Source organism: Entelurus aequoreus, linkage group LG13 (assembly GCF_033978785.1).
Source record: "Entelurus aequoreus isolate RoL-2023_Sb linkage group LG13, RoL_Eaeq_v1.1, whole genome shotgun sequence".
Classification (NCBI taxonomy): Eukaryota; Metazoa; Chordata; class Actinopteri; order Syngnathiformes; family Syngnathidae; genus Entelurus; species Entelurus aequoreus.
In genome coordinates, this window is record NC_084743.1 from 41,775,970 (window position 1) to 41,800,831 (window position 24,862).

Sequence of the window (24,862 nt, forward strand, 5' to 3'; positions counted from 1 at the left end):
GTTTATTTTCTGTGCTGTAAATAACCATCTTGACTAACTGGGTTAATAAAAGTGCCAATGACTGCTTACAGTACAATTGTCATTCACTTCAATTTCAGTGAATATCGCTCAAAAGTGAATGTGTTTATATGTATATTTTCACTGAAAAATATATTGAGATATATATCGAATATCGAGTTTAAGCAAAAATATATCAAGATATACTTTTTCGTCCATATCGCCGAACCCTACGTTAACCATTACATAATTCGTCCATTAACAAGTAAAAAGGCAAGGGCGGTCACGGCCTGTTGTTGCCGCAAATGTTGGTCAATTTTTTAGGGCATTGTGGCAAATTAGAGGGCGGTCGTGGTTTTTGCCGCAGTTGCCGTGGTTAAATTCGAGCCCTGCACATGCTTCTTCAGCTGGTGCCATTTCTTATATATAGTAGCGTATAGTAACTTCTAACTTATATCTGTCAGTCCCCTCTATATGGAATCGCTAAAAGCTACAACATGGCTGAGTGAGGGGAAAGACGCAGTCGAAGTGGAGGCATGTTAATAAAATGGCCCATACCGAAGAGACAGTCATAAAGCGGCTTGAAGATGGTCTGTAAAACATAATTTGTGCAATATTTGGACCAATGAACCACCATTACATTTTATGTAGACCACAAGGAAGTGTTTTTAAACGTAAAAAAATAATAATGATATGAACCCTTTAACGATTAGTCAACTAATCATATGATGAAGCGTACACTTATTTAGTAGCTCTTATTTAGCAATGGGCTAAATATACTGAAACCCACTACTACCGACCACGCAGTCTGATAGTTTATATATAAATGATGAAATCTTAACATTGCAACACATGCCAATACGGCCGGGTTAACTTATAAAGTGCAATTTGAAATTTCCCGGGAAATAACCGGCTGAAAACGTCTCGGTATGATGACCTTTGCGCGTGACGTCACGGGTTGAAGCAGACATTTTGGAATAGCACGGTGGCCAGCTTAAGTCGTCTGTTTTCATCTCAAAATTCCACAGTATTCTGGACATCTGTGTTGGTGAATCTTTTGCAATTTGTTTAATGAACAATGGAGACAGCAAAGAAGAAAGCTGTAGGTGGGATCGGTGTATTAGCGGCTGGCTACAGCAACACAACCAGGAGGACTTTGAGTTGGATAGCAGACGCGCTATCCGACGCTAACCGCCGGCCGCACCGATGATCGGGGGAAGTCCTTCGTTGCGCCGTCGATCGCTGGAACGCAGGTGAGCACAGGTGGTTATGAGCAGATGAGGGCTGGCGTAGGTGAAGAGCTAATGTTTTTAGCATAGCTCTGTCGAGGTCCCGTAGCTAAGTTAGCTTCAATGGCGTCGTTAGCAACAGCATTGCTAGGCTTCGCCAGGCTGGACAGCATTAACCGTGTGGTTACAGGTCCAGGGTTTGGTTCGGTGTCTCCTGATAGTAGAAGTAATAATAGTATTGTTGATCTTCTGTCTATCCTTCTAGTCAGGGGCGTGTTTCTTCTGTTTCTATCCGCAGTGAAGCACGATACTATCACGTTAGCTCCGAAGCTAAAGTGCTTCACTGATGTATTGTCGTGGAGATAAAAGTCACTGTGAATGTCCATTTCGCGTTCTCGACTCTCATTTTCAAGAGGATATAGTATCCGAGGTGGTTTAAAATACAAATCCGTGATCCACAATAGAAAAAAGAGAAAGTGTGGAATCCAATGAGCCCTTGTACCTAAGTTACGGTCAGAGCGAAAAAAGATACACCCTGGCGTCCTGCACTGCACTCTAATCCTTCACTCTCACTTTTCTCATCCACGAATCTGTCATCCTCGCTCAAATTAATGGGGTAATCGTTGCTTTCTCGGTCCGAATCGCTCTCGCTGCTGGTGTAAACAATGTGCAGATGTGAGGAGCTCTTCAACCTGTGACGTCACGCCACTTCCGGTACAGGCAAGGCTTTTTTTTATCAGCGACCAAAAGTTGCGAACTTTATCGTCGATGTTCTCTACTAAATCCTTTCAGCAAAAATATGGCAATATCGCGAAATGATCAAGTATGACACATAGAATGGATCTGCTATCCCCGTTTAAATATGAAAATCTAATTTCAGTAGGCCTTTAAGTACAGCTTGAGATAGTTTTAGGCATGTGCTAACTGGCAATTAAGACTATAAAGATGACTACTTGATAAATGATAAATGGGTTGTACTTGTATAGCGCTTTTCTACCTTCAAGGTACTCAAAGCGCTTTGACAGTATTTCCACATTTACCCATTCACACACACATTCACACACTGATGGCGGGAGCTGCCATGCAAGGCGCTAACCAGCAGCCATCAGAGGCAAAGGGTGAAGTGTCTTGCCCAAGGACACAACGGACGTGACTAGGAAGGTAGAAGGTGGGAATTGAACCCCAGTAACCAGCAACACTCTACTTCATTTAGAAATAGGAACTATGCTGCTCATGTGGCTGCTACAAAAATACAAATAACTACTAAACTTTCTTTGTTCATTTGTAGTATAAATTAGTATAAATGTTTTATGTAAACAAAGGACAGTCAAAATAGCAGCAATAAAAACAACAATACAAGATTAAAGCTATTTAGCTTCCTCATAAAGAAAGTGCTTGGATAATCATGTTTAGTAATTATTAGGGGTGTATTGGTACGTGTATTTGTATTGAACCGTTTCGGTACGGGGGTTTCGATTCGGTTCGAAGGTGTACCGAACGAGTTTCCACACGAACGTATTAAGTAGCGTAGCGCACGTTGTGTAAACAATGCACACCGAGGCACAACACACGGCATGCTAGCAACGACCGGGTTACGACAACATATAAAAGCCAGAGCTGGAAGACTCTCCTGCCTCGTTAAGATCTCCCGTTTGGGAACACTTCGGCTGCGCGGTGCGGAGGACTGAGGTTTGCTGACATTGTTCAGCAGCGGTAAGGCATGCTTCTGCCAACACGTCAAACATGCTAACCCATTTGAAGCGGCACCACCCCCAAGTGAACAAAGCTTCAACAAAGAAAAAGACAAGCAAACAGCTCCCACCTCTTACTGCCAAGTTAGCCAGGCTGGGGGGGAAGAAAAGTTTATCTGAGGCTGAGTTGACTTGAAACTGTTTAATGTTGCACTTTTTATATGTAGAAGAAACATTTTGTCATTTTATTTAATCCTTGCAACAACTTGAGGCAGTTTAATGTTGATTAACGTGGACCCCGACTTAAACAAGTTGAAAAACTTATTCTGGTGTTACCATTTAGTGGTCAATTGTACGGAATATGTATTGTACTGCTGTGATGAGGTGGCGACTTGTTCAGGGTGTACCCCGCCTTCCGCCCGATTGTAGCTGAGATAGGCTCCAGGGAATAAGCGGTAGAAAATGGATGGATGTACTGTACTGTGCAATCTACTAATAAAAGTCTCAATCAATCAATCAAAAAAAGCACTTTATATGTAGAAAGGTTTTGTTAAGAAACCATCTGAGCCTTATCTTATTTAGTTTTTATTTTATATATGTTGACCACATTAACCCTGGCAATGGACCCTGTGTGTATATGTATGTTATGCCATTGTTTACAAATTTGGTAAATGAATAACCTAAACATTTATTTTTTGTTGTTTTCTTACTGTACCGAAAATGAACCGAACCGTGACCTCTAAACCGAGGTACGTACCGAACCGAATTTTTTGTGTACCGTTACACTCCTAGTTTTATACCACATACAGGTGTATAGACCTGTATGTGGCTAAAATTATAGCTAAAGCTATTTTTCCCACAACTCTCTCTCCTTCGTTAACTAGCTATGTAGCAAGCTAACTAACTTACTGAGGGGAGTCCAAGGCTGCATCCTCCTGATCTCCAGCATGCCTCAGGTTTAAATGCTCCCGGGATCCCAGACGTTCTGCCATTGAAAGCAAGGTCTGAGTTATTTGTGTCTGGCATGTTTAAGGTGAAATGTTTCCATACTTTTTATATTTTTGCTCATAGTTATGTTCAAGTGGCTTCAGCTATTTTTATCTTCGTGTTGGTATTTGATTTACGCACATTATGTCCAGCCTTTGGCGGGCCACATAAAATGAAGCGGCAGGCCACATTGTCCTCTTCTGTTCAGCGGTCCTTAAAAACACCCTCGTAAAAACACTCCCGTCTTGTAATCCTCAATCACTTAGGCCAGGGGTCTCAAACTCGATTTACCTGGGGGCCACTGGATGCAGAAACTGGGTGAGGCTGGGCCGCCAGAAAAGATTTCTTTAAAAAAAATCTAACATGCACTTTTTAATGAATTCACCTTCTTTGAATGGCTTTCACGCCCTAGCAACCATCTCACTCACCATGTAGCTAGCTTTGACTTCTGCATCACTCTTTTCGGTTGCTTTCTTGAAGAAGTCTTGTTGCCTCAGTAGACTGGTTTTAAAATTTGCAACCCGGTTCATTCTCTCATCTCCCTGGTATTTTGCATACTCCTCAGCATGTCTAGTTGTATAATGACGTTTCAAATTGTATTCCTTGTGCACCGCAACTTTCTCTGTGCAAATAAGACACGTCGGGGTGCCCTTGTGCTCAACAAATAAATCTTGCATCTCCCACTTTTCCTGGAATTGTCTTTGCTCATCACTAACCTTTCTCTTCACTGCAGGCTTTGAAAAAGACATGTTTGGGGTTGTGGAATATATTTGTATTTAGCCGACGCACGGAGAATAATGTTATTTCCGCAATGTGTGTTGTTCCGCTTTTCCTCCCTACAGCAACACGACGGTCTGCGGAAAGTGCCGGGATCGCGAGCGCAAAAAAGTGACTGCTCCCGGAGTGTTATCCGGCGTCATAAAAATATATGTAGTGTTCATCGTGTGAGGCAATGCAAATTAAACAATAAAAAAAACAAATAACGGTTTGAATTGGTCCAGGTTATCAGGGACTTTATTACTGACGGACAGGTGTCGCGGTGTGACTGCAGCCAGGCACGTTAGAAAACCCTCTACTCCATGGCAAGGTTTCTGTCGCTTTCACTCATTTGCCGCTTTTCCACTAACGCAGGGGTATTTTGGACCCAAATAACAAAAATCGTCTCTGTCTGGAGCCAACGGGGGTGGGCTGCTCGCCGTGGAGTTTACAGTTACGGTAGCACAATAAGCCCCAAACGGGCTAACATCACGACTAACGTGTACACGTCCGATTCGCCCAGCGACTCTCTGTCTGAGTATCAGCGCTGGGGTCCAGTGCACCACAGTTTTGTATTGTCGCTCGGTCCTTCTGCGGAGTGCTTTGGAAGCTACCGGATCGCTCGTCTTTCCCGCCAGGGACGGGAGCGAGCAGGCGGGCGAGCAAGGGAGGCAGGGAGGGAGGGAGGGAGGGAGGAAGAGCGTGTGCAGGTGTCGTGGAAAAGCGGCACAGTGTTTCTCTGCTTGCATCACGCATGTGATGTCATTGCATACTTGCCAACCTTGAGACCTCCGAATTCGGGAGGTGGGGGGTGGGGTTTGAGGTGTGGGCGGGGTTGGGGGGAGGCGGGGGTGTTTTTGTAGCCCGGAAGAGTTAGGGCTGCAAAGGATTCTGGGTATTTGTTCTGTTGTGTTTATGTTGTGTTAAGGTGCGGATGTTCTCCCGAAATGTGTTTGTCATTCTTGTTTGGTGTGGGTTCACATTGTGGCGCAAATTTGTAACAGTGTTAAAGTTGTTTATACTGGCAACCCTCAGTGTGACCTGTATGGCTGTTGCTCAAGTATGTCTTGCAGTCACTTGTGTGTGCCTGCAGAAGCCGCATACAACATGTGACTGGGCCGGCACGCTGTTTGTATTGAGAAAAGGACGGCGCAATGACAGGTTCTAGAGGACACTAAAGGCAGTGCCATCACGGCATGAACTCAATAATGTCGAGAGCCATATACCACAAAGTGATTGGCAGATTCCTTCAGCTCCGCACACAACGCTGTCGAGCGCCATTCATTTAAAACTTGCGGGCCGCACTAACATTAAACTTTCATATTAAGGTGGGGGCCGCAAAATAACGTCTCGCAGGGCCGCGTGTCTGAGACCCCTGACTTAGGCTAAGAGCTTGTAGGTTCAATTTGAACAATTGAATAGCATAGTTGCTCAGACAGCAATGTGTTCATATAAGTTTTTTAAAGTGCAGTTTTTAGTCTCGTTTTTTCCGCAAATTTTAATTTAAAATGGTAATAATACTAACCACCGGGTTTTTTACCGCCGTTATCAGTAGAACTGTTTGTTAGATACTTAACAAAGAGATTTAACCAGTATTCGCTTTAACAATTTTCTTTTATTTAAACTTTTTTATTTGTATTTTTTTAAACACTTTCATAAATAATTGATTACGACTTAAAATTAATTAATGATGCAGCCTTACTGCAACAGATCAAAGTATTTCAATTGCATTCCAAACCATTTCTGTCTGTGGTTCGGCTCAACCTATTAATTTCATGTCATGTGATACAAGCTGCATGCACCTGGTGGGTGTGACTAAATTTAGGAGCTGGTTGTGTGCGTTTCACATTAAATAGGACCAGTTTTCTGAAATGATCTGTTTGATGTGCAAGTCCAAAAGCTGGTTGCAAAATATGTTAAAAGCTCAAACATTAAAACTGTGATTTATTTGAATTTTTCTGTCTTTCTTGTCTTTTCCTCTAGCTTCCAATCAAAGTTGGACACCAGAACACTCACACGAAAATCAGCACGGAGCACAACAAAGAATGTCTGATCAACATTTCAAAATACAAGTTTTCACTCGTCATTAGCGGCCTCACTACCATCCTTAAAAATGTCAATAACATGGTAAGTTTTACTTTATTTATGCTGCAGCCTGATTGGCAGTAATTGTATTTTTGCTCACCTCAATCTACACTCAACATGCTATGCTTGCTATGCTAAAACGGGATAAGATGTGGATTAAATATTCAGGTGCCCAGTGTTGCCTACTCATCAGTAAGAAAAGTACAGATCGGCTGTCCGAGGGTGATGTCAACACCCAGGAGAAAATAACATGTAGGAAAAGTATTCAACAGTATACAATTGGTCCCGTTTGGCAACAAACTGTCTGTCGGTCGACCAACTCAAAATTTGGGTTCACTGTGTTCTTATTATTACTAAAAATTGTCCGCTTAAGTCAATGTTGGTAAAACATTTTTTATTACAAATAGGTCGGTTTATGGTGACATGTGTTGTAGTATTTTTTAATTTAAAGCAAGGCAGGTTGAAAAGGCAACAACAACTAGTTCAGGGCTGTTCAAACTTTTTGACTGGGGGGGCTAAAAAAAAATTGTCCGCAGGCCGAAAGCGGACTACATGCAAAGCAACCGTGCGCGTGGGCGTGTTTACATATTATAATGAATAATTATTATAGTTGAATATTAAGAGTATGTGAAAGTTCAACTTCTACCTCGTTTACTTCTGTGACGAGTTCTTTAAAGCTTTGTAATCAATCAGAAATACAGTTGCAAGAAAAAGTATGTGAACTCTTTGGGATTACTTGGATTTGTGCATAAATTGGTCATAAAATGTGTTATGATCTTCATCAAAGCCGCAACAATAGACCAACAGTCTGCTTAAACTAATACCGCACAAAAAATTATAGATTTTCATCTTTTTATTGAACACAACATGTAAACATTCACAGGGCAGGGTGGAAAAAGTATGTGAACCCCTCGGCTAATGACTTCTCCAAGAGCTGATTGGAGCCAGAACTCAGACAACATGGAGTCTAATCAATGTGACGAGATCATATGTGTAGGTTAAAGCTGCCCCTGCCCTATAAAAAACACACCTGTGATAAGTGTGCTGTTCTCAAGAAACATTGCCTGATGTGAACAATGCCTCGCACAAAAGAGCTCACAGAAGATCTAAGTTTGAGAATTGTTAACTTGCATAAAACTGGAAAGGGTTACAAAAGTATTTCTGAAAGCCTTAATGTCCATGTGTCCACGGTAAGACATAAAACTGGAAAGGGTTACAAAAGTATTTCTGAAAGCTTTGATGTCCATGTGTCCACGGTAAGACAGACTGTCTACAAATGCAGAAAGTTCAGCACTGTTGCTACTCTCTAGGCGTGAGCGACCTGTAAAGATCACTGGAAGAGCACAGCGCAGAATGCTCAGTGAGTTGAAGAAGCTTCCTAGAGTGTCAGCTAGAGACTTACAGAAATCTCTGGCACGTGCTGACATTATTGTTGACGCATATACAATACGTAAAACATTGAACAAGAGTTCATGGGAGGACACCACGGAGAAAGCCACTGCTGTCCAAAAAAAACATTGCTGCACGTTTGAAGTTTGCAAAAGAGCACTTGGCAAAATATTCTGTGGACAGATGAAAACAAAATTTAGTTGTTTGGAAGGAACACACAACGCTATGTGTGGAGGAAAAAAGGCACAGCATACCAACAACAAACACTCATCCCAACTGAGAAATATGGTGGAGGTGGCATCATGGTTTGGGCCTGCTTTGCTGCCTCAGGGCCTGGACGGATTGCTTTCATCAATAGAAAAATTAATGCCCAAGTTTAGTTTTAGACATTTTGCAGGAAAACTTAAGACCATCTGTCCGCCGACTGAAGTTCAACAGAGGATGGGTAATGCAACAGGACAACGACCCCAAGCATAGAAGTAAATCAACAGAAGAAAGGCTTCAACAGTAAAAAATATGCCTTCTGGAGTGGCCCAGTCAGAGTCCTGACCATAATCAGATTGAGATGCTGTGGCATGACCTCAAGAGAGCGATTCAAACCAGACATCCTAAGAATATTGCTGCACTGAAACTGTTTTGGGAAGAGGAATGGTCCAAAATTCATTTAGAACAGCAGTTTTTTTAATTAAATATGCAGCTCAATTTTACACTTAGCAAACTCCTCTAGCAGGCTGGATTGAACCTGTTTGCGGGCCTGATCCGGCCCACAAGCCGCATGTTTTATATCACTTCTCTAGACTCTTCTTTTCTGCTGTAACGTGGTTCCATCTACTCTTCTTAAAGTTGACCAAGCACTTATTTATTCTGTTGTTTCTAGCTAACTTAGCGTCCAATTTCACGATTAGCTTGCCTGCTTCTTTCTGTTTGCTCTGTGTGTAACATGCTTAGCCTCATCTAAGGATGGGCAATACAGCCCAAAATCTAAATCACAAAATATATTGCAGCTCCCTGCATTATAATTATATATCACAATATGTTATTTGGTATGTAAATGACAAGAGAACCATTTTCAAATAAGTTACAAAGTGTTCTAATTTGGCTGTTGACATACTGTATGCAATAACATATTTGATCAATTCCGGTTGTATAATTTTCCCAAAACTATTACTAATCTACTTGTTAATTTACTGTTAATACCTGATTACTTTCTGTTGTTACATTGTTACATCTCCACTTTTGTTAAAATGTATTTATTAAATTTAAGCACTTACTCTTCTGTTGTTTGGATACTTTACATTAGTTTTGGGCGATACTACAAATTTGGGTATCGATCTACAAATTTGGGTATTGATCTAATACTAAGTTGTTACAGGGGCAGTATTGTTTATACCAGTGCTGATACTGATACTCCAAATTTTCCAGATGATTGAATGATTATATTTTTGATCACAGTTATAATCTGACAAAAACACAGCATGGCGGTGAAACAATGTCAATTAATTGTTTTAATTATGACCTACTGTTGGCTCAGATTTAAATAATTTGGATTTGAGTTGGCTCGCCAATGAGGTGGCGACTTGTCCAGGGTGTACCCCGCTTTCCGCCCGAGTGCACCTGGGATAGGCTCCAGCACACCCGCGAACCCGAAAGGGACAAGCGGTAGAAAATGGATGGATGGGTTGTTGCCCTTAAAGCCCTCCTGCATCCACAGTGACTTATTTTTTCGAGTTTGTAAACAACAATAAAAATGACTTAAGATTTTTTGATGGTAAAAATATCAATCTAACCTTTGGGTATCGACTTGATACTATACTACTTGGTATCGTTACTGTTGATATTTGTCAAGTCGCTCACCTTGTTTCCATTCAAGGTTTCCATTCTGCGTTTAGCAGTTAGCATATCCTGTGTAGTGTAGCACGTTTAGCTATTCCTCTTCCTCCTGGGATGATATTTGTAAGAAACATAGTTTATTTGCTGATTTAGAATTGGCTTGGTAGTTGCACTATGGAGGGAAATTATCTGCTAGCAAGGACACTTTTGTTCGATTTTCGCTGTCAAATTTGCGGACACCGCTAGAATATGTCATCCCATGTATTGTTACGATATAACGATAGTATTAAAAACTATCTTCATTCTTCGGCCAAATTTATGTCATTTATATCGTATATCGTCTGTATCGCTCAATCCTACCCAAGTTGTACTCATTGGCCCAGAGGCCCTGAGAGAGAATTGGCTCAGTAACACAATTGAGCTTTTATCATTAAACAATTAACATTTATTACCATATGAACATCAATCAATCAAAGTTTACTTTTATAGCCCTTAAAGGGGAACTGCACTATTTTTGGAATTTTGCCTACTGGTCACAATCATTATTATTATGGACATCTCTGCGCTGCTGACCCGTCTCCGCTCGGGACGGTTTCCTGCTGGCCCCACTATGGACTGGACTCTCGCTGATGTGTTGGATCCACTGTGGACTGGACTTTCACAATATTATGTCAGACCCACTCGACATCCATTGCTTTCGGTCTCCCCTAGAGGGGGGGGGGTTACCCACATATGCGGTCCTCTCCAAGGTTTCTCATAGTCATTCACATCGACGTCCCACAGGGGTGAGTTTTTCCTTGCCCGTATGTGGGCTCTGTACCGAGGATGTCGTTGTGGCTTGTGCAGCCCTTTGAGACACTTGTGATTTAGGGCTATATAAATAAACATTGATTGATTGATTGATGATTATGAAAGACATGACGACGGATGGATTTTTTAAAATACATTCTAAATAAAAAAATAAGCATAAATAAAAGTCTGCTTACAGCGGAGCCAATGGGAGCGCTACTATTCCGCCCATAAAATCTGAAAAATAACCATTCAGAAAGCGCCAACAATACTCAATTTATATTTTGTGACTTGAATATTGACCAAGTATTAGTGATATTATTATTATAAACGCTAACGCAGACAAACTATTTAGAGCGGCGCCGTGATCACTTCCGGGTGTGCCTATGTTTACATCATCGTGTTAGCTTTCTTGCTTTCCTGCTCCCTGTAAGTTTATTGTAAATCCTAAATCATGCCTTTCACCTGGACATGAAACGTCTGAGGAGGTATTCCGACAAGTTGGGACACTTTTACAGCTTTATAGAACCAAGAATTGGCAAGGACGACACGGAAATCACTTGTCCAGTCCATAGTGAGGCCAGCAGGGGATCCTCTTGTACGTAGACAAATCCGCAGCGCAGAGACGTCACCAATTGCTGCACAGAGGAGTAGTCCATCCCAGGTCCCGACTTGGAACAGCTAGCGGGTCCTCCGTGGAAACTGATCCCCTGATCTCTTTAGCCCGCAAACATTTTTGGGCTCTGGGAATCACTAATAGGCCGGAGTTCTTAGAACGCAGATGGTACAATACAATCAGCAAGTTGGAGCTAGACCAGGGGTCGGCAACCCGCGGCTCCGGAGCCGCATGCGGCTCTTTGACCACTCTGATGCGGCTCAGCTGCATACTTGCCGATCCTCCCGATTTTTCCGGGAAACTTCCGGATTTCAGTGCATCTCCCGTAAATGTCCCGGGGCTAACATTCTCCTACTTTCACCCAGACAACGATATTGAGGGCGTGCCGTGATGGCACAGCAATTAACACCCTCTACAACCTGTACAGCGTGCAGGCCCATTTACATGTTGCACACGGCTTCTGCTTGCATACATATGTGACAGCAAGGCATACTTGGTCAACAGCCATACAGATCACACTGAGGGTGGAAATATAAACAACTTTAACACTCTTACTAATAGGCGCCACACTGTGAACCCACACCAAACAAGAATGACAAACACATTTCAGGAGAACATCCGCACCGTAACACAACTTAAACACAACAGAACAAATACCCAGAATCCCATGCATCCCTAACTCTTCCGGGCTACATTATACACCCCGCTACCACCAAACCCCGCCTCCCCCCAACCCTGCCCCCCCACACATCAACCCCCCGGCCCTCTCCGTGCGTCAGTTGAGGTGGGCGGGGTTTGGTGGTAGCGGGGGTGTATAATGTAGCCCGGAAGAGTTAGGGATGCATGGGTTTCTGGGTATTTGTTCTGTTGTGTTTATGTTGTGTTACGGTGCGGATGTTCTCCCGAAATGTGTTTGTCATTCTTGTTTGGTGTGGGTTCACAGTGTGGCGCATATTAGTAAGAGTGTTAAAGTTGTTTATACGGCAACCCTCAGTGTGACCTGTATGGCTGTTGACCAATTATGCCTTGCAGTCACTGGTGTGTGTCTGCAGAAGCCACATGCAACATGTAACTGGGCTGGCACGCTGTTTGTACAGGTTGTAGAGGGCGCTAAAAGCAGTGCCATTCACGGCACGCCCTTATTGGTAGGGTTAAAATCAGCAGACATTCGAGAGAATAGTTGCCCTGAAATTCGGGAGTCTCCCGGAAAAGCTCCAAAACCGAAGACATTCTAGTCGGCACCCCACATTAGACTCAGTCATACACCATCACCAACATCACCTTCTCCGGCCACGACATTCACCTCTCATCCTCAGTCACTAATCTGGGTGTTAGAATGGACCCTGACTTGACCTTTGAGGCTCAAATAAAACAACTGTGCAAGACCTCCTTCTACCACCTCAGGAACATTGCTAAACTCCGCCCCTCACTCACTCTCTCTGATGCCGAGAGGCTCGTCCACGCCTTTGTCTCCTCCAGGCTAGACTACTGCAACGCGCTTCTTGTCGGCATCCCCAGCAAGAACACCCAGAAGCTGCAGTACTTACAGAATAGTGCTGCTAGGATCCTGATGAGAGTTCGGAAATATGACCACATCACCCCAATTCTCAAATCCTTTCACTGGCTTCCTGTTCCACTCAGGATTTAATTCAAGGTCTCCCTGCTAACCCACCAGTGCCTCCATGAAAATGCCCCCCTCTACCTAAAAAAACTACTCACCCCCAAATCCTCCACACGACACCTCCGCTCCGGACAGGCTAACCTCCTCCAAACTCCGAGGACAAAGCTACGAACAATGGGAGACCGGGCTTTCTGTTCCGCCTCTCCCAGTCTGTGGAACGCTCTCCCTGACCACCTGAGGGCACCACAGACTGTGGACGCTTTGAAAAAAGGCTTAAAAGCCCTTCTTTTTTTTAAAAAAAAGCCTTTTTTTTTTTAGATATGTGCATACTAGCTATAGCTATTTGGCTGTTCTAGTTTTTATTTTTATTTATTTCTTTATTATCTTTTTTTATTTATTTTATTTTTTTTAATACACTGTAGCACTTTGAGATTGTTTACTCAATATAAAGTGCTTTTTACAAATAAAATCTATTATTATTAAAAATCAGGAGGGTTGGTAAGTATGACTCTGTCAAGCACCATTCATATAAAACTCACGGGCCGCACTAACGTTACATTTTCATATTAAGGTGCGGGCCGCGTGTCTGAGACCCCTGGTTTATATATAGCACAAAGCAAAAAAAACTTTGTATGCAGTGTTATTTCATTTTAAATTTCAAAAGAGTTTTGTGGCTCCCATTGTTTTGGGCGGCGTGGCGAAGTTGGTAGAGTGGCTGTGCCAGCAATCGGAGTGTTGCTGGTTACTGGGGTTCAATTCCCACCTTCTACCTTCCTAGTCACGTCCATTGTGTCCTTGGGCAAGACACTTCACCCTTTGCCTCTGATGGCTGCTGGTTAGCGCCTTGCATGGCAGCTCCCGCCATCAGTGTGTGAATGGGTAAATGTGGAAATACTGTCAAAGCGCTTTGAGTACCTTGAAGGTAGAAAAGCGCTATACAAGTACAACCCATTTATCATTTATCATTTAATTTGTGAAACGGCTCAAAATGGCTCTTTGAGTGGTAAAGGTTGCCGATCCCTGAGCTAGACCATTTAGTATTTTATACGTAGGTGGTAAAACCTTAAAGTCGAATCTAAAGTGCATAGGAAGCCAGTGCAGGTGAGCCAGTATAGGCGTAATACGATTCACACATACTTCAGTGTGTGTACCGGTATCAATTCCCAGGTAGTGGGAATTGGTTCCATATCGGTTCAAATGTGAAAGGTATCATCCCTAATTGATGTGTATTGGTACTGTGTGCTAAGTTATTATGCTGTACAGTTTATTCTTTATTAACACATATTCAATGATGTTGCTAGCTACACGTCCTGCGTCCTTGACGCATTAAATGCAGAAGTGATCACCTGTACACAGTATTGTGACATACTAGTTAAACCCATGTGTTAGGGTTGTAAAAGATAAATCGATAGGACCAGATATCCAGTTTGACAAGTGAGCGATTCGGCCGTGTCAATAGCAACCACTTCAATTGATAAAAATCAGCAGTGAATCCTTAAATTAATCGAGGATAGAAACGTTGGCTAGGTATCGCGTGAAACAGTTTATCTTTAAATCAACACAATTAACTCAGGAGCACAATATATTAAACACTTAAACATACAAAACAAAAATGAATAAAACAATTTGTGAGGATTTTTTTTTTCTATCAAAATGAAGTCAGGATTAATGGCTACAATAAACAATGAGCATGTTTTGTAAATCACAGCTTTTTGAAACATGATACAGATGAAGCCTGTTCCCTGGGGTTACCGCACATCGCACCACCCATGTTTAATTCCAAAACAGATTTTGAACATTAAATGAACATATAACCTAATTATAACCATCTCTTACCATACCACCATCAGCGTAATGCTACAATACAAGGTAAGAAATGAAAAAAATATAAATAAATATTTTTTTTAATTGGGGACCCATTGAACACCTATCAACATTACTATATATCTATGAATTATACACCTAGGATGAATAAGATGTTGTCTGTAAAAAACCTGCCTTTTTTGGAGAGAAATAAACACAAATGGGTAGTTCACCCTCACCCCCAAATAAAAAATACATATTTTTACTAAAAATCTGCGATGCAGATACGTAAATGGTGAATATATTGGAATATACTACCTGCTTAGGGATGTAGCGATAAACGTAAATAATAATAACCACGGTAAAACTCCCGACAGTTAGTATTACAGTTTTAAATTAAAATGAGTGGAAAAACCTCGATTGATAACTGCATTTTGATAAATTCAGGGACTGACTGGCGCCAGCTCACTAGCTAAAATGCTATTATGAAAACAAGAGACATAAATGTCTTTCCCGATTAAGACACTTCTTACCCCAATCCAAACATATACAGTATAAACACATTGCTGTCTGAGCAACGTGGCTATTTAATTGTGCACATTGAACATACAAGCTGTGCTCTCCTAAACCAGAGTCAATGTTCTATACACAGAGGCATACAAGATGGAGGTGTTTTTATTATGCGTTCAAAGACCGCTGAACAGAGTAAGATTCCACAACGCCCGCCAGAAATAATAAATAAAAATTGTTTTTGTTACAAACTTTTCATTTAAATAAATATTTAAGTGTTACAGTACAAATTGATATTTAAAACAATAAAAACTTAGCCATTAAAACACATGACAAATACTAAGACTAAAACCCTATTAGTGAAGCATAAGAAACACAAACTATGCCAAATAATGAGTTTTCCAACAGTTTATTTATTTGTTATTCTTTTAAATAATTTGGTCGAAATATTTCAGTGTGTGTATAAGTACTTTATTTGTACATTCAACAATACCGCGATAATAATAACGATAACCACCATATGACAGAGGTGTGGACTCGAGTCACATGACTTGGACTCGAGTCAGACTCGAGTCATGAATTTGATGACTTTAGACTCGACTTGACAAAATGTAAAGAGACTTGCAACTCGACTTAGACTTTAACATCAATGACTTGTGACTTCACTTGGACTTGAGCCTTTTGACTTGACATGACTTGCTACTTTCCCCAAAACCCAAACCTTAAAAAGTTATTTGGGAGCGCTCCGTATCTTTCATTTTATACGTCTGTGTCTATAAGCGTGTGTGCTGCGTGTCAGCGTGTGCGCTGTCAGTACAACAGCCAATCAAATTAAATCTACGTTGTTTTCATCACACAGCTCTCATCCAATCAAATTGCAGGACAACCACCGAACAAGAGTTGTCAAACAATGCGGCAGTGAGAAACAATTATGCCAAAGTTGGTTTCGTTCGGGTATAAAAACTACGACTTGGTCAACAAAAAACGAATTGCCGTATGCAAATCACGCAGTTCGAATATTACAGACGGAGACGCAACAACTTCCAACTTCGTTCGACATTTGAAGTTGCACAAAGAAGGGTAAGTTTTGAATGTAAGCTAACGTTTATTGGCTAAGTAACGTGACTTTTATTTGCTGTGTAGTTAAATCAGTGAGGCTGTAAACTCACTGCTAACGTTATAACCATAGACATGTTTTAAGGGTACGCAGCATGGAGCGCTACTGCCTACTGGCGCAGACGAGACGCGGAGCCGCCATCTTGGAGTGGTGATCCGCTCCACTCAGTGCAATTCATTTGGCAGGAGCAATGAACTGTCAGCAAATTTAATTCATCTTACCTCACTGAATACCACTGATTTTCACGCGTTTTTTTGTCATACGTGTAGCTATGATAACGGACACATGTTTTGGCGTTTTTATTATTCATAGTTTGCTTAACAGTAATATAATATTCTTATACGCTATAAGTGACCAGACGTCCGAGATCAAAACTGGGAATATAATCCCAGAGAAAGGGGAAAAAAACGGTCAGCTATTTTTAAATTGAAGAAACAATATGATTAGATTATATATACATGCGTATATCCTACATAAACAATATATGAATACATTAGATATCTATATATTTTAGGGACCTATAGACTGTAACTCTGTTGCTGCAGCAGCAGAGAGTTTATTCTGTCTTGACACTTTGTATTGATATTTTGTATTACATTCTTCCCTTAAATGATAATGTTTACAGTGATTGTTTTATATCTATTTTTTATGTATGTCGCTTTGGATAAAAGCATCTGCCAAATAATTAAACATATATAAACACCTGAAAGTCTTTATATCAGCTAAAACCACCAATCTGTTTCACTGGATTCAGCATAAAACTAAATGCTGTCTTACCCAACAATGTTAGTATTTGAATATTGTTACTTGAAGACTTATTCCTGGTTACAATTATACTGTTAAGAAAGTATTGTCTTATACTTTGCCTAAAATGAGAATGCATCATAATCAGTGGCGGCTGGTGAATTTTGTTTTAGGTGGGGCTGAAAGTTTGTAAACCAAACCCCTGTAGGAGGGTCATCCTCCCCCAGAAGATTTCTTTGTGATTTTCACATACAAATATTGAAGATCTTTGCTCCTTCTCAATTTTGTGGTAATGTTATTTTCATAAAATACAACCAATAGTATGTTAATGTTTGTTTTTGCAAATGTGTTTATTCTGTAAAGGAATGAGTTAAATGTTTAAAATTGTTTAAACTATTAAAATTACTGTTAATAGTGCTATTATGAATTGCAATGTCAGCACTATTTTTTTTCCTGCAATTTCAAATGCACTTGTTTTAATAAATAAATACAGCGTTTTAAAAGCATACACAATCTGTGTAAAAATATTAGTCTGTGGTTAAAAGGACTTGAAAGGACTCGAAACTCAAAATGCAGGACTTGGGACTCGACTTGAGACTTTCTAGTCTTGACTTTGGACTTGACTTGGGACTTGCCTGTCTTGACTCGGGACTTGACTCGAGACTTGAGGGCAAAGACTTGAGACTTACTTGTGACTTGCAAAGCAATGACTTGGTCCCACCTCTGCCATATGACATGTTCATATTGTTACATCCCAAAGTCTTCTGCACCACTTTTTTTTTATTAATCCCAGGTTTATTTGACCACTAACTCCTTCCACATTATGCAAGTTTATTCAGGACATACAGTATGGTAGTTCTAATCTCACATTCAATGAAATTCCACATTTATTGTGCACAAAAAGTCCCATTGAAATGAATGGAGAATTGTTCCCTATTCCTCATTTATCAAAGATTCAAATCTTTGTAACTTCCAAATATTCAGTTCATTCTAAACACCTAGTGCTTTCTTCACTTGGTGCTAGCAGTTATTTGTTAAGTGTTAGCTAACTGTTAACCAACTGCCATTCTATTCATGTTAAATGCATACATGGCATGAAGTAAATTTACAATTGATTTTCCTTTGCACCTTAAGCATTAGGGTTGTACCGCTACCAACATTTTGGTACTGGTGCCAAAACATATATCGATACGTTTCGATACTTTTCAAAATAAAGGGTACCACGAAAAATGTAATTATTGGCTTCACTTTAACAGAAAATCTTACGATACATTAAACATAGGTTTATTATTTATTGCACTCAAAAAAAAAAGAAAAAAATTAAAAGTCGTCAAACACATTGGGCTTTTCTTAAAGAGCTCCAAGAACAATAAACAATTGTACATATTACACATAGCCTGCCGTAATCTAGGATTAGCATAGAATAGAAAGCTTGATTGACATTGTATTAAATGTAGGGGTGTAACGGTACACAAACATTTCGGTTCGGTACGTTCCTCGGTTTAGAGGTCACGGTTCGGTTCATTTTCGGTACAGTAAGAAAACAACAGAATATAAATTTTTAAGTTATTTATTTACCAAATTTGTAAACAATGGCTTTATCCTTTTAACATTGGGAACACTATAATAATTCTGCCCACGTTAATCAACATTAAACTGCCTCAAGTTGTTGCTCAGATTAAATAAAATGACAAAACTTTTCTTCTACATATAAAAAGTGCAACATTAAACAGTTTCAAGTCAACTCATCATGCTTAATTTATTACAGCATTTGGGAAGCCTGTAGTTGATTTTTATTATGTAAATGTTATATTTTGATCAACATGTGATAGCAGGGACCCTGCCATTCAAAACTAGGCTGCTACATTACTAATGATTAATGTAACTATAGCTGAAAAAATAGTACAATAGCAATAGGAGAGACTATTCATCCCTGAACACCATTGAGTTCATGTAGGCTTAATGAGGACATTATTATATCAACTATTAGAGACAGAAACTCCTCATTTAACATAATGTCCTTTTTTGCTGCTTCAACACAGCTCAATCAACACAGAAAAAGGTAAAGTGAAATAACAGACACACAAACACACACACCGCACAATGAGCTAAAACACACACACACACCGCAAAATGAGCTAATGTTACGCTAAAAGCTAAATAGCCTTCACCTCAAGCCAGGACTGCGAGCGAGCTGAGCTGCAGTTTGTTTTGTTTCTAGAACGTCAACGGGCTCATAGTGATGTTACTAGTAGTTGACTGGGAGGTGTTTACTTTAATTTGGGGAGAGTCCGCTGCCTGATGCTCACTTGCTAAACACCTATCTGTTAACCCCACCGCAGAAGCACTGACTACATGCGCTCTGAATACGCACTGCTGATTGGCTGTTACCGCTCTGAATACGCACTGCTGATTGGGTGTTACCGCTATGGTTGTAACCAATCAGATGGTTGTGTGGGTGGGACAATGCTGGGTGCTGTGTAGGAGACAGAGGCAGAAAGCAGAGTAGCTTGTTAAGACTTTAGCTTAGGCGGCTACTTCATATGTTCGTGTGGAAACTCGTTCGGTACACCTCCGAACCGAACCGGAACCCTTGTACCGAAACGGTTCAATACAAATATACGTACCGTTACACCCCTTATTAAATGCCTCATGATTTATGGTTGCTACACTTGGTCTTTGCTTTAAAGCAAATACAATAATTAGTAAATACTAAAAACAATACTGAGTAAAACACACATTGTTAAAGATAAAACACAAATTCTAGGAACTTGTTTAAGAATTCAGTCATTTCACTTGCAATAGTTTATGCTATATTTTGGCAACAATCCAACCAGCTGTGTGCAGGTCTACAAACCTGTATGTACATAACAGGAGAGCTAGTTCATTTCATTACCTGTCGCTCTTTAAAATCTTTGTGCAGGTCTTAGTCTTAGACTTAGACTTCCTTTTTATTGTCATTCAAATTTGAACTTTACAGTACAGATAAAAACGAAATTTCATTGCATTAGCTTATGGTAGTGCAGGATAAAAAATCATTAAGGTGCAGATATAAATAAATAGATTACTGTACAGATAAATATATTGCACTTTTGCATATGCATCCACGTTTATCGTAGATCTGGATGTTTATTTAAATGTTTACTTAAGTGCCGCCGCCCAGGTACCCAGCAGGTACCGTTGCTGAGGAGAGGTCTGGCGGGCCGGAAGGGTCTACCGTGCATTACGGACAGCGTCCTTCCGCCTTAGCGCACAGCTGACGTTCCAGCATCGTAGCTCCAGCGTCTGCCGTGGGTGAGAGGAGGCTCCTTTTTATTAACCAGAGGTAACGCAAGCCGGTAAAAAGATTCAACAATACAGCCGCTGCAGTGCTAACTGCTAAAGCAAACAAATACAGTGAAACCCTCGCTGATGTCACACGTCGCTTGGCAACAGACACTGCCTTTTAAAGGTAAACACATGCACGCACACGCTGCTGTCATATGAAACTTCTCTCAACTGCATATGACATTTTAAGTTGTTATTTTTTTAAGTCACACATTAATTACTTTCCCGGGTAATTAATTACATGTAGTAAAAAATACTGTGAGTTAGGTGTTTCTTCCTGCTTTTCTGCGATTAGGTGGAGTTGTCTAAAATGTTGATTTCATACTGAAAAAAGGTTGAGATCCACTGCTCTAATTACTGACTGCTTTTGTCTCCATAACGTAGCGTATATTTGGGGAAGCATCTGAGAAAAACCTCTACCTCTCACAGCTCATCATCCTGGACACATTGGAGAAGTGCCTGGCTGGGGTGAGTTCTTCCTTTCTTTTTTTTGTCTTTTATTTTGCCTGTTAGTTTATGGATATAATCCAAACAACACCACCAACATGGACAATTTAATAATATACATATAGTATTTCTATATATGCTCTCAATCATCCACTAGGGTCCCTACTGGCCATCAAAAAGTCTTAAATAGAGCTATATACAGTATACACACACATATATATATTACAGTATACACATATATGTATATTACAGTATACACATATATATATTCATATATATATATATATATATATATATATATATATATATATATATATATATATATATATATATATTTATATATGTCTTTATACGCGTATTATTGTAGCAAAATTATTTTTATACGCGTATCTCAATCTGTGCATGTGTAATCCAATTCACGTGTCAGTAGGGATGGGAATTGAAAATATTTTTCCGGTTCTGATTCTGCTTAACGATTCAGTTGCTTCACGGTTCTCTTAATTGATTCTTATTTGGAAAGAAAGAGGGGAAATAAAGGTGAAAGAGGAAAAAAAAAAGGTGGGTTAGCCTAAATTTAGTTTAGTTTAGAGGTTACATGACCTTAATAAGCCTACGGGAGGTCACGTGTGTAGCATAGACGAAAAAATATAACTTGTTTGAAAATAAATGACAAATATTCTTCTTTAGAATTTAACAAGGTAAATTATGTGGAAATTACACAATGTAACATTTAGTACCTTGTGATATTAACTTATTACATGCAAAGTGAGATATGTCAAGCTTTTATTTGTTATAATTTTGATGATTAAGGTTTAGTTTATGAAAACTACACAATTCCTCAAAACTCCTTTCTTGTGATTGCTTGAGTCACATCTGACATCTGTCTCTCTTTCATAGCAATCCAAGGACAGCCTGCGCCTGGATGAGACCATGCTGGTCAAACAGCTTTTGCCTGAGATCTGCCATTTTATCCACACTTACCGAGAAGGCCATCAGCATGTAACCGAACTCCGAACCTCTGCCTCAGCTGTTCTCTTCTCTCTTAGCTGCAACAACTTCAACGCTGTTTTCAGCCGCATTTCCACCAGGTACCGATGCACGATGAATTACTCTCATTCTCGTCAGGCAATGCTCCATTTGAGGCAGTTCCTGAATCATCTTGACCCTTCACTGAATATTATCCTGTTTTAATGAAGGATAATACATAACACAGGATGGCCGGGTAGTTTTAAGGGGAGATAAAGTTGGTAGATAAATACTGCTAATCAGGGCTAAAGTCAGAAACAGGCTTCACTACGGTTTGTTATTACTGCTACTGGGTGTTCATGTAAAATTACATGCAAAATGTTTCTTTTTTTTAAACTTATGTTTCCACAGGCTCCAGGAGCTGACAGTGTGCTTGGAGGACAATGTGGATGTTCATGATATCGAGCTGATGCAGTACATAAACGTGGACTCCTTCAAGCTGAAAAAGCTACTACAAGGTTATACTAAAGGGCATGAAAGATCTATGCGACTAAGCTCCTGGTTGCATTATATTTGGTTAAATTTGCTTTATTTTTGTTTTTTAGAAACTGTTCTCAAATTTAAAGCGCTTAAAAAGCCTGCACAACTGGCAGTCATCAACAGTTTAGAGAAGGTAAGTATATTTTTTACGGTAGGATATTGTTAATGAATTATTCCATAGTGGTGCTAAGCCGTTCTTTTGAAACTGTGACAAAAACAAAACATACAAATTTCTTTAATGATATGTATTTTTATTTTTACAGAATTTTGTGACTTGCAAGTAAAACAGAATAGTAATTAAAATAAAACAATAAAAACACAATTATTTGGGATGCTCCGATCGATGGCCCAATTTCCGTGAATAAGTATGTGATCGACCAATGCCGGTTAATGCCTTTTAATACTTATCACAAAAGCTAATCCCCTCTGGCTGACACTATTTATTTTCACAGCTGACTGTAGGGGCTAGCAGTTAACTTTGAATCTCCAAACACAATGCGGTAAAAATGTTAATATTCCTTCACCGCGGCAAATAAACAGCATTTCTTACAAGTATTATTATCAGTGAAGGACGAGGCTAAACATTTTACTCAAGCAGCAAGCAGACAAAAATACATACAGTACTACCGGTAGTCGCCAAACGAGCTTGAAACAGCATAAGAAATACTGTAAGTGCTTAGTAAACGGTAAGACGTCAAGAGACCAGCTATGAACAGGAAATTAACAAGACAATTGTTGACAATTGCGTAAGCAAAGGACGGATCGATCCATACTGTATATCAGTATGGTCGATACACAGGTAAGTATCAGTGTATAGGCAATACTAGAGAGATTAGTTTTTTCACAAAAACATTGTTTGTAGTTTTTCTTAATGTTTACAAATTCAGGTTAAATGTCTCTGGAGGACTTAAAGAGCAAAAAAACATAATTTAAAAGTAATAGATAATACATTTTGATTTTGTTTAGTTATTGTGTACTGTTGACTTTGTTTTGCTCAAACAATTGTTTGTAACAGAAGAGAATAAGGAAATAGTTTGATATTGTGCTGATATTGTTGCACTGTCTGTAGCACTCACCATAAATAAAGTATTTACAGCTAAATGGTAAATGTTTTTTTTACTTTTATAGCACTTTTCTACCTTCAAGTTACTACTCAAAGCGCCTTGACACTATTTCCACATTCACCTACTGATGATGCAGCATGAGCTCAAGGATATTTCGACAAGGTCACAGAGGGACTGAAAATCAAACCAGCAACCTTCAGGTTGGGAGAGAATCACTCTACCACCTGAGCCATGCTGCCCAGCTAACACATGTGATCCCTATCAGTCGATCTCACTCTTGGATGGTCAGTATTGGAACTGGCAACATAAAGCCCTGATCAGAACACCCTTCAAAATTAGAACTAAAGTAATGAATTTAGCAATAATACGTACAATTCACAACACATTGTTATAATAATCACAGCAAAACCAGCAGCAATACAGAGCAGAGAAAATGTGAAAAGGATTCGCAATATTTTAATTGCACAATTTGAATGCATGCTATTTAGGTGCATACATTCTGATACAATTTGAGCAGAAATTAATAATTGATTCACAATTTGCTAGTTAAGCCTACATGCAAGAGTTGTGTAATTAGAAAATTCAGTTACTTGCACAATATCTCCTTCAAGCACTTTTGAGGTGAGGAATATGCAAACTCAGTTAGTTCAATTAATTTCAGCTTAAATATTTACTGCACAACTTAAGTACAAAAACTTTCATTAAGCGTAACATTCTCATGACAGTTGGCGGAAAATGTACCTAATTTTTGCCTAGTTTCAGTCATTGGTTTAAAGGCAAAATGAGATACCAATATCTTACTTAGTTTTTCAATGTGGCTACTACCATTTATGTCTGCACTGTTGTTATGTAATGTTAAGTTTTTCATTCCAAGTGTATTTGTTCTCACTTTTGAGAAAAAACTTAATTGCAATTTTGCTGCCAAAAATTGCAGTAGCCATTTGATTTGCGATTTTTAGATTTTATTCATTAAATGCATAAAACTTCTAAAATGATGCATGAAGGAAGTCATGTTACTTTTAAACTGTCAGTCATTGTGTTTTTGTCCCAAGCTGCCACACAGAACAAAATGCAATAATCTACTTTTAAAAATATGTATTTAGGTTTGTGTTTTTGCTGATACTATACTGTTTATTATACGATACAAGTGGTGTTTGTTATTAGCACACTGACTGTGTGCGCTGTAACCAATGCAAATTTGCGTTTTCTTGCAACCACTTTTGATTGGCCAGCAGGCCAAGGATCCAAGGCTTGACAATTCTGTTTCAAAGACGGAGGAGGAAAACAAAAGAAAAACCTCAGCCTCTTGCGGTTAGATTATTGCAGAAATTAAAACTTCAATGTTGATTTGATG

At 39.7% G+C, this 24,862-nt stretch overlaps 1 protein-coding gene across 3 annotated transcripts in view; it reads left to right on the forward strand.

The window, feature by feature from the left end:
• Positions 1-24,862, forward strand: part of nf1a (neurofibromin 1a) — a 223,215-nt gene that overhangs the window by 69,345 nt on the left and 129,008 nt on the right. For all 3 annotated transcript variants that reach the window (XM_062067866.1, XM_062067868.1, XM_062067867.1), the window contains exons 2-6: positions 6,644-6,787; positions 20,876-20,959; positions 21,836-22,026; positions 22,316-22,422; positions 22,510-22,577. In XM_062067866.1, the coding sequence (XP_061923850.1) occupies positions 6,644-6,787; positions 20,876-20,959; positions 21,836-22,026; positions 22,316-22,422; positions 22,510-22,577 (594 nt within the window). The remainder of the gene's footprint in view (positions 1-6,643; positions 6,788-20,875; positions 20,960-21,835; positions 22,027-22,315; positions 22,423-22,509; positions 22,578-24,862) is intronic.